The following is a 10,687-nucleotide window of genomic DNA, read 5'->3' on the forward strand; positions in this document are numbered from 1 at the left end:
ATGACTTATTCACGTTTATTGTTTTTTATATACTTTTTACGTTAGTACTGTTAGCACAGTTTTTTTTTCTTATTTAACAATCAGTTTTAGGTGTGCCGTTATCTTCATGTTGTTAGAGTAACTTAATCTCAACTAACTTCTCTGGCTGTGTCCATTCTTTACAGCCATTTCCTCCCTGTTCTTGTTTTTGTGTAAATAAAATTTAATATCATGTATTTTCAATATTTTCCTGTGAATTCTGTATATGCAATATTTGCAACTTGTGCATTTATGATTAATACAATTGAGTACTTTATTATCTCTAATAATTTGTTTTTATCAGTGGTAAAGAGCGACTAGATCACTAAGTCATCTAAAGTACCATGGTCATAAAGATATGGATAGAAAATCATTAGATCTATAATGAGACATTATGCAAAGTTAATGATAACTCGAAGTGCTACCATATTTGAAAATCGTCTGCAGCATTTTAGTGGTATCTCGTTTTATAATGCAGTAATCGTGAGGTCATTACGGTTCATTGCTTTGACTGGTGGATTGTGTCTGAAATTTGATTGTTTTTTCAGCAATAATCAATTTGAACTGATTACATTTAGTAAATGTCACCTTTTATGTTTTGGGACCACCATTAACGGTATCCAGGTCCGTGTGTAGTAAAAACCAAAATATATGCAAAAACCAACGAAAATCAAGAATAATTTGAAGACGTGTGGTGTTCATTGTGGCTCAAAGGCTCCGACAAAATCTCAGGGGTGGCGCTATTCTATCAGTAAATTGCAAAGCAAAGAACGTAAAAGCAGAAAAGCGTGATGGTCTTCGCACGTTTAGAAGCAAGAGGACAGCGTCGTAGTGCTGAAACTCCGCTGCGAAACGCGCTGGCCAAGATTTAAGTTTAAATGTGCTTTGGAATTCATACAATGTGTATTTGGCTCGAAAGAAACAGGGGAAGTTTTTTTTAAATGAATATTGCTAGAAACAAACATTATATCGTTAGAAGTATGATGAACTCCCATACAAGACGGGTTTCCAGAACAATGGAGTCTTACGAGAGGTACGTGATCCTCGCTATAATTTTTTCTTTTGCCCGGTACACATCGGCCTCAGTGACTCATTATTCAATACCAGAAGAAATGAAAGAAGGATCCGTCGTGGCTAATCTCGCCACCGATCTGACCCTGGATCTTAAAACACTGAATCAGAGGAAGATGCGTCTTGATATCATCGGGAACAAGAAATATCTGGATGTGAACAAAGAGACTGGTGAGCTGTATGTTGTTGAAAAGATCGACAGGGAATACATTTGCAATACCAAGTCCTCTTGCTATCTAAAATTAGAGGTTATACTAGATAACCCAGTAAGAATATTTAATATAGAAGTAGAAATTCTTGATATAAACGACAACGCCCCACAATTTCGAAGAGACGCCATACATTTGGATATATCTGAAGCGACGGCAAGAGGAGAGAGATTTTCTCTGAGTAATGCAGTCGATCCTGATGTTGGATCCAATTCAGTGAAAACGTACCATTTGAGTGAAAGTGAATTTTTTAACATAGAAGTTCAGACCGGAAGAGATGGATCGAAGTTTGCGGATTTGATCTTGAAAAAGACTTTAGATCGGGAGCAGCAGCCTGTTCATAATTTGATACTCACAGCTGTAGATGGAGGAACACCTGCTCGCTCTGGCACTGCCAGTGTTATTGTACGAGTTTTAGATACAAATGATAACGCACCCACCTTTGATAAAGAAAATCTGAATGTAAAGGTAATGGAAAACTCTCCGATTGGAAGTCTTGTTGTTGATCTTAATGCAACAGATTTAGATGAAGGATCAAATTCTGATATAACATATTCATACAGTTTATATACATCAGAAAAAACACAGGAGACATTTAATCTGAATCCTGCCACTGGTGAAATTACAGTTAAGGGAGTGCTGAACTATGAAGATTTCAGGATTTATGATATGGAAGTTATAGCTGCTGATAAAGGAGCCAGCAGTTTAACAGGACAATGCACCATAAAGATTCTAGTAGAAGACATGAATGATAATCACCCAGAAATATCAATTAAATCATTTCAGAGTCCAGTGACTGAAAACATCGAGTTGGACACAGTGATAGCTGTAGTTAGTGTCAGTGATAAAGATTCAGGTGATAATGGAATAGTTGATCTTCGTGTTCCAGATAATATGCCTTTCAAACTGAGGGAGTCCTCTGATAACTATTATGAATTAGTAGTGTCGGAGCCATTAGACCGTGAGAAGGTGCCAGAATATGACATCACTTTCACTGTGACAGACAGAGGCTCTCCTCCTTTATCTGACAATGAAACTATGACTTTAGAGCTGCTGGATGTTAATGACAATGTCCCACAGTTCCCCCAGTCATTTTATACTATACGTGTCATGGAGAATAACGCACCTGGGGCCTTGCTCAGCTCACTCACTGCCTTTGACCCCGACCTCCATGAAAACCAGTATCTAGTTTATTTCATAATAGAGAAGGAGATAGCCAACACATCCATGTCTATGCTGTTCTCCATCAATCCAGAGAACGGTAATCTTTACGCACTCAAAACCTTTGATTATGAGATTGAGAAGGAGTTTCTGTTCCACATCGAGGCCAGAGACTCTGGCTCTCCTCCTCTCAGCAGTAACGTGACCGTCCACATCATTATTGTGGACCAGAACGACAATGCTCCTGTTATTGTGTCACCATGGCGTGCACACGGCTCTGTGGTGGAGGAAAAGATCCCCAGATCCACTGATAAAGGATCCCTGATTGCAAAGGTGATAGCCTTAGATACAGACTCTGTGCACAACTCTCGGATCACCTACCAGTTTCTACAGGTGACTGACGCCACCTTGTTCAGTCTGGACCAATACAATGGAGAGATCCGGACTATGAGGATGTTCAGTTACAGAGATCCACGCCACCAGAGACTTGTTGTTGTTGCCAAGGACAATGGAGAGCCTGCTCTCTCTGCTACAGTCACCATCAAGCTGACCACAATGGAGACTGCTGTTAAAGCCTACTCTGACATGACTGAGGAGCCTCTGGAATATGACATCTTCTCAGACATCAACCTGTATTTGGTCATCGGTCTGGGCTCGGTGTCGTTTCTGCTGCTCATCACCATATTGGTCACCATCGTGATCAAGTGTCAGAAACCCAAGCCCAGCAAAGCAGCTCCTCCCTCCAGGAACAGTGTGATCAGTGAGAGGAACTCCACCATCGCAGACTCCACTCTGGTCTCCAATGATGCCTACTGGTACAGTCTGTTTCTAGCAGAGACCAGGAAAGGAAAGTTGGTGGTTAGACAGCCTCTGCCAAAAGGCTCCAGGTACATTGTGTCCAGCATACCGAGAGGGACAGGGCTGACAGACACTAGTGACTCAGCAGCTTCTACTCTACAGGTAAGAATATAATAAACAGATATATTTTTCTTCGTTTTCCCCCCAAATTATTAACATTGATGGTTTCTCATTCATTGTTTCTTTTATGTGTGGGGGCTAATTAACAAAAATAAGTGAGGTCATGAACAAACTTTTTCATTATCTTAAAAAGAACCTGGAGTCAATCAGTCACACCTGACAATACAAGAAATAAATTAAAATATTCATAACTTATCTTCATGCCAAGCATTTCAAAACATTATAAAATCCAAAAGGTGGCGCTGTTTGGTCAAGAACAGCTCAGACCATAACGTCATGACTGTGTGTCGTCGCCATTATTGGTTATAGTAAGAGAAGCGACAGTTTCCAGGTCCCGAAACACCCCCGTTCAACGCGTCTTGCTCATTTTACCCTGGGATATAGCTGGGAGTGAATCGGCTGCATATTTTTTAATCAAGGAGGGAAGAGAAATACTGAAAACTGCTATACACGTACAGTATATCGCTTGAAATGCAGTGAAACCTTAAATAACGGGAAAAACGGGTCCCACGCAACAATGAAGTCATTTAAGAGGTATGTTCTGCTCGCCGTTATTTTTAGTTCTGTTCATAGCGTACGGGCCTCAGTGACTCATTACTCCATACCCGAAGAAATGAAGGAAGGGTCAGTTGTTGCTAACCTTGCTACTGATCTCAGCCTAGACGTTAAATCACTCGGTAAGAGGAAGATGCGACTTGACCTTATCGCCAACAAAAAATATCTGGATGTGAACAAAGAGACTGGTGAGCTGTATGTTGTCGAGAAGATTGACAGGGAATATCTTTGTACACAAACGTTTACGGTGTGTTACTTAAAAATGGAAGTAATACTAGAAAATCCATTGAGAATATTTAATATTGAACTGGAAATTTTGGATATAAACGACAACGCCCCACAATTCCGAAGAGACGCCATACACTTGGATATATCTGAATCAACGCCTACAGGAGAAAGATTCTCTTTGAGCAATGCCGTTGATCCCGATGTGGGCAGCAATTTAGTGAAAACGTACCATTTAAGTGAAAGTCAACAATTTACAATTGAAGTTCAGACCGGAAGAGATGGATCGAAGTTTGCGGATTTGATCTTGAAACAAACATTAGATCGTGAGAAGCAGCCTGTTCATAACTTGATACTCACAGCTGTAGATGGAGGAAAACCTGCTCGTTCTGGCACTGCCAGTGTTATTGTTCATGTTTTAGACACAAATGACAATCCACCTATATTTGGTCAATCAGTCTATAATGTAAAAATAATGGAAAATTCTCCGATTGGAAGTCTTGTTATTGATCTTAATGCAACAGACTTAGATGAAGGATCAAATTCTGATATAACATATTCATACAGTTTATATACATCAGAAAAAACACAGGAGACATTTAATCTGAATCCTGCCACTGGTGAAATTACAGTTAAGGGAGTGCTGAACTATGAAGATTTCAGGATTTATGATATGGAAGTTATAGCTGCTGATAAAGGAGCCAGCAGTTTAACAGGACAATGTACCATAAAGATTCTAGTTGAAGACATGAATGATAATCACCCAGAAATATCAATTAAATCATTTCAGAGTCCAGTGACTGAAAACATCGAGTTGGACACAGTGATAGCTGTAGTTAGTGTCAGTGATAAAGATTCAGGTGATAATGGAATAGTTGATCTTTATATTCCAGATAATATGCCTTTCAAACTGAGGGAGTCCTCTGATAACTATTATGAATTAGTAGTGTCGGAGCCATTAGACCGTGAGAAGGTGCCAGAATATGACATCACTTTCACTGTGACAGACAGAGGCTCTCCTCCTTTATCTGACAATGAAACTATGACTTTAGAGTTGCTGGATGTTAATGATAATGTCCCACAGTTCCCCCAGTCATTTTATACTATACGTGTCATGGAGAATAACGCACCTGGGGCCTTGCTCAGCTCACTCACTGCCTTTGACCCCGACCTCCATGAAAACCAGTATCTAGTTTATTTCATAATAGAGAAGGAGATAGCTAACACCTCCATGTCCATGTTGTTCTCCATCAATCCAGAGAACGGTAATCTTTACGCACTCAAAACCTTTGATTATGAGATTGAGAAGGAATTTCTGTTCCACATCGAGGCCAGAGACTCTGGCTCTCCTCCTCTCAGCAGTAACGTGACCGTCCACATCATTATTGTGGACCAGAACGACAATGCTCCGGTTATTGTGTCTCCGTGGCGTGCACACGGCTCTGTGGTGGAGGAAAAGATCCCCAGATCCACTGATAAAGGATCCCTGGTTGCCAAGGTGATAGCCTTAGACACAGACTCTGTGCACAACTCTCGGATCACCTACCAGTTTCTACAGGTGACTGATGCCACCTTGTTTAGTCTGGATCAATACAATGGAGAGATCCGGACTATGAGGATGTTCAGTTACAGAGATCCACGCCACCAGAGACTGGTTGTTGTTGCCAAGGACAATGGAGAGCCTGCTCTCTCTGCTACAGTCACCATCAAGCTGACCACAATGGAGACTGCTGTTAAAGCCTACTCTGACATGACTGAGGAGCCTCTGGAATATGACATCTTCTCAGACATCAACCTGTATTTGGTCATCGGTCTGGGCTCGGTGTCATTTCTGCTGCTCATCACCATATTGGTCACCATCGTGATCAAGTGTCAGAAACCCAAGCCCAGCAAAGCAGCTCCTCCCTCCAGGAACAGTGTGATCAGTGAGAGGAACTCCACCATCGCAGACTCCACTCTGGTCTCCAATGATGCCTACTGGTACAGTCTGTTTCTAGCAGAGACCAGGAAAGGAAAGCTGGTGGTTAGACAGCCTCTGCCAAAGGGCTCCAGATACATTGTGTCCAGCATACCGAGAGGGACAGGGCTGACAGACACTAGTGACTCAGCAGCTTCTACTCTGCAGGTAGGAATTTGATATACAGATAAGATATTTTACCTACATAACTGGAACATTTAAATTAATTACGATTATTTTTTCTATTTTCTCCTTCACCTTAATCCACAAAAAAAATTCAGTGAATTATTCAAAAATCTCATAAATTATCATGAGGTACCACTATCAAATGCACTACTTAGTACATAACCAACATAGCAATAATCCATCATCATGATTTAGCAGCTTTTAATTGTGTTCAGGTCTTGTCCTCAAAAGTCAAGGCTGCAGTTTAAAGAACAATCTAAAAACCTGTGTTTTAATAGCAGTATAAATAATGTATATTTAATAAATGAAATGCAGTATTTAGGATCCACAAAGCTTAACTTCTTCATGACTTATTCACGTTTATTGTTTTTTATATACTTTTTGCGTTAGTACTGTTAGCACAGTTTTTTTTTTCTTATTTAACAATCAGTTTTAGGTGCGCCGTTATCTTCATGTTGTTAGAGTAACTTAATCTCAACTAACTTCTCTGGCTGTGGCCATTCTTTACAGCCATTTCCTCCCTGTTCTTGTTTTTGTGTAAATAAAATGTAATATCATGTATTTTCAATATTTTTCCTGTGCATTCTGTATATGCAATATTGGCAACTCGTGCATTTATGATTAATACAATTGAGTACTTTATTATCTCTAATAATTTGTTTTTATCAGTGGTAAAGAGCGACTAGATTACTACGTCACCTAAAGTACCATGGTCATAAAGATATGGATAGAAAATCATTAGATCTATAATGAGACATTATGCAAAGTTAATGATAACTCGAAGTGCTACCATATTTGAAAATCGTCTGCAGCATTTTAGTGGTATCTCGTTTTATAATGCAGTAATCGTGAGGTCATTACGGTTCATTGCTTTGACTGGTGGATTGTGTCTGAAATTTGATTGTTTTTTCAGCAATAATCAATTTGAACTGATTACATTTAGTAAATGTCACCTTTTATGTTTTGGGACCACCATTAACGGTATCCAGGTCCGTGTGTAGTAAAAACAAAAATATATGCAAAAATCAACGAAAATCAAGAATAATTTGAAGACGTGTGGTGTTCATTGTGGCTCAAAGGCTCCGACAAAATCTCAGGGGTGGCGCTATTCTATCAGTAAATTGCAAAGCAAAGAACGTAAAAGCAGAAAAGCGTGATGGTCTTCGCACGTTTAGAAGCAAGAGGACAGCGTCGTAGTGCTGAAACTCCGCTGCGAAACGCGCTGGCCTTGATTTAAGTTTAAATGTACTTTGGAATTCATACAATGTGTATTTGGCTCGAAAGAAACAGGGGAATTTTTTTTTAAATGAATATTGCTAAAAACAAACATTATATCGTTTGAAGTATGATGAACTCCCATACAAGACGGGTTTCCAGAACAATGGAGTCTTACGAGAGGTACGTGATCCTCGCTATAATTTTTTCTGTTGCTCGGTACACATCAGCCTCAGTGACTCATTATTCAATACCGGAAGAAATGAAAGAAGGATCCGTCGTGGCTAATCTCGCCACCGACCTCGGGCTGGATGTGAAAACACTGAATCAGAGGAAGATGCGTCTTGATATCATCGCGAACAAGAAATATCTGGATGTGAACAAAGAGACTGGTGAGCTGTATGTTGTTGAGAAGATTGACAGGGAACATATTTGCCCTTTTAAGTTATCAGCATCTTGCTATCTAAAATTAGAGGTTATACTAGATAACCCAGTAAGAATATTTAATATAGAAGTAGAAATTCTTGATATGAACGACAACGCCCCACAATTTCGAAGAGACGCCATACATTTGGATATATCTGAAGCGACGGCAAGAGGAGAAAGATTTTCTTTGAGTAATGCAGTCGATCCTGATGTCGGATCCAATTCAGTGAAAACATACCATTTGAGTGAAAGTGAATGTTTTAATATAGAAGTTCAGACCGGAAGAGATGGATCGAAGTTTGCGGATTTGATCTTGAAAAAGACTTTAGACCGAGAGGAGAAACCTGTTCATAATTTGATACTCACAGCTGTAGATGGAGGAACACCTGCTCGCTCTGGCACTGCCAGTGTTATTGTACGAGTTTTAGATACAAATGATAATGCACCCACCTTTGATAAAGAGAATCTGAATGTAAAGGTAATTGAAAATTCTCCGATTGGAAGTCTTGTTGTTGATCTTAATGCAACAGACTTAGATGAAGGATCAAATTCTGATATAACATATTCGTACAGTTTATATACATCAGAAAAAACACAGGAGACATTTAATCTGAATCCTGCCACTGGTGAAATTACAGTTAAGGGAGTGCTGAACTATGAAGATTTCAGGATTTATGATATGGAAGTTATAGCTGCTGATAAAGGAGCCACCAGTTTAACAGGACAATGCACCATAAAGATTCTAGTAGAAGACATGAATGATAATCATCCAGAAATATCAATTAAATCATTTCAGAGTCCAGTGACTGAAAACATCGAGTTGGACACAGTGATAGCTGTAGTTAGTGTCAGTGATAAAGATTCAGGTGATAATGGAATAGTTGATCTTCGTGTTCCAGATAATATGCCTTTCAAACTGAGGGAGTCCTCTGATAACTATTATGAATTAGTAGTGTCGGAGCCATTAGACCGTGAGAAGGTGCCAGAATATGACATCACTTTCACTGTGACAGACAGAGGCTCTCCTCCTTTATCTGACAATGAAACTATGACTTTAGAGCTGCTCGATGTTAATGATAATGTCCCACAGTTCCCCCAGTCATTTTATACTATACGTGTCATGGAGAATAACGCACCTGGGGCCTTGCTCAGCTCACTCACTGCCTTTGACCCCGACCTCCATGAAAACCAGTATCTAGTTTATTTCATAATAGAGAAGGAGATAGCCAACACATCCATGTCCATGTTGTTCTCCATCAATCCAGAGAACGGTAATCTTTACGCACTCAAAACCTTTGATTATGAGATTGAGAAGGAGTTTCTGTTCCACATCGAGGCCAGAGACTCTGGATCTCCTCCTCTCAGCAGTAACGTGACCGTCCACATCATTATTGTGGACCAGAACGACAATGCTCCGGTTATTGTGTCTCCGTGGCGTGCACACGGCTCTGTGGTGGAGGAAAAGATCCCCAGATCCACTGATAAAGGCTCCCTGGTTGCCAAGGTGATAGCCTTAGACACTGACTCTGTGCACAACTCTCGGATCACCTACCAGTTTCTACAGGTGACTGACGCCACCTTGTTTAGTCTGGACCAATACAATGGAGAGATCCGGACTATGAGGATGTTCAGTTACAGAGATCCACGCCACCAGAGACTGGTTGTTGTTGCCAAGGACAACGGAGAGCCTGCTCTCTCTGCTACAGTCACCATCAAGCTGACCACAATGGAGACTGCTGTTAAAGCCTACTCTGACATGACTGAGGAGCCTCTGGAATATGACATCTTCTCAGACATCAACCTGTATTTGGTCATCGGTCTGGGCTCGGTGTCATTTCTGCTGCTCATCACCATATTGGTCACCATCGTGATCAAGTGTCAGAAACCCAAGCCCAGCAAAGCAGCTCCTCCCTCCAGGAACAGTGTGATCAGTGAGAGGAACTCCACCATCGCAGACTCCACTCTGGTCTCCAACGATGCCTACTGGTACAGTCTGTTTCTAGCAGAGACCAGGAAAGGAAAGCTGGTGGTTAGACAGCCTCTGCCAAAGGGCTCCAGGTACATTGTGTCCAGCATACCGAGAGGGACAGGACTGACAGACACTAGTGACTCAGCAGCTTCTACTCTGCAGGTAGGAAGTTAATGCACAGATATGGTATTTTATTTACACAAAAACATATAAATATCAATTGTTAGTACATTTTTTCTTTTAACCCTTGACTTCATTTATTAAAACATTCTAGTGAATTATTCGAAAATCTCAGAAATTATCATGAGGTACCATTTTCAGATGCATTGCAAACCTAATATTTTGAACTATTCACCTAATTTTTCTAAATGACTTATTATTATTATTATTATTATTATTATTATTATTATTATTATTATTATTATTATTATTAATATTATATTAACTCGTGTTCATCCATAACTTAGTTGCAGTGATCACATAAACTTTCAAAACCGTCCATGAGGCACCAGTGTCGCATGCACAACCTAGTATACAACGAAGAAATGAATAACTGCTATAAATACGTTTTTTTAATTTATGTTTCTTCAATAGGGGTGAATAACACTTTAAACAATATATATTTAATTTAATACTTGGTATTTATTAGTGGTAAGAAAAACAAAACAAACAGAAAAAAAACCAGGAGTGACTCACTGCTTTATCTAAAGGGTCACC

At 39.9% G+C, this 10,687-nt stretch overlaps 1 protein-coding gene and 2 pseudogenes across 1 annotated transcript; all 3 read left to right on the plus strand.

The window, feature by feature from the left end:
- The first annotated feature begins 1,034 nt into the window (after positions 1 to 1,034).
- Positions 1,035 to 3,431, plus strand: LOC146677640 (protocadherin alpha-C2 pseudogene; annotated as a pseudogene).
- Positions 3,432 to 3,768: 337 nt separating this feature from the next.
- On the plus strand, positions 3,769 to 6,354 carry LOC146677641 (protocadherin alpha-C2-like). The gene has a single exon (XM_085379832.1). It carries the CDS (start codon positions 3,955 to 3,957, stop codon positions 6,352 to 6,354), a length of 2,400 nt encoding a protein of 799 aa, XP_085235958.1. The 5' UTR covers positions 3,769 to 3,954.
- Positions 6,355 to 7,713: 1,359 nt separating this feature from the next.
- On the plus strand, positions 7,714 to 10,144 carry LOC146677642 (protocadherin alpha-C2 pseudogene; annotated as a pseudogene).
- The last annotated feature ends 543 nt before the right edge of the window (positions 10,145 to 10,687 follow it).

Source organism: Rhamphochromis longiceps, linkage group LG2 (assembly GCF_057381845.1).
Source record: "Rhamphochromis longiceps isolate RC_006_pf linkage group LG2, R_longiceps_female_GT1.1, whole genome shotgun sequence".
NCBI lineage: Eukaryota > Metazoa > Chordata > Actinopteri > Cichliformes > Cichlidae > Rhamphochromis > Rhamphochromis longiceps.

Bases quoted from the DNA above. Each gene is read 5' to 3' on its own strand.
- LOC146677641 (XM_085379832.1), top strand. From the start codon at position 3,955: ATGAAGTCATTTAAGAGGTATGTTCTGCTCGCCGTTATTTTTAGTTCT.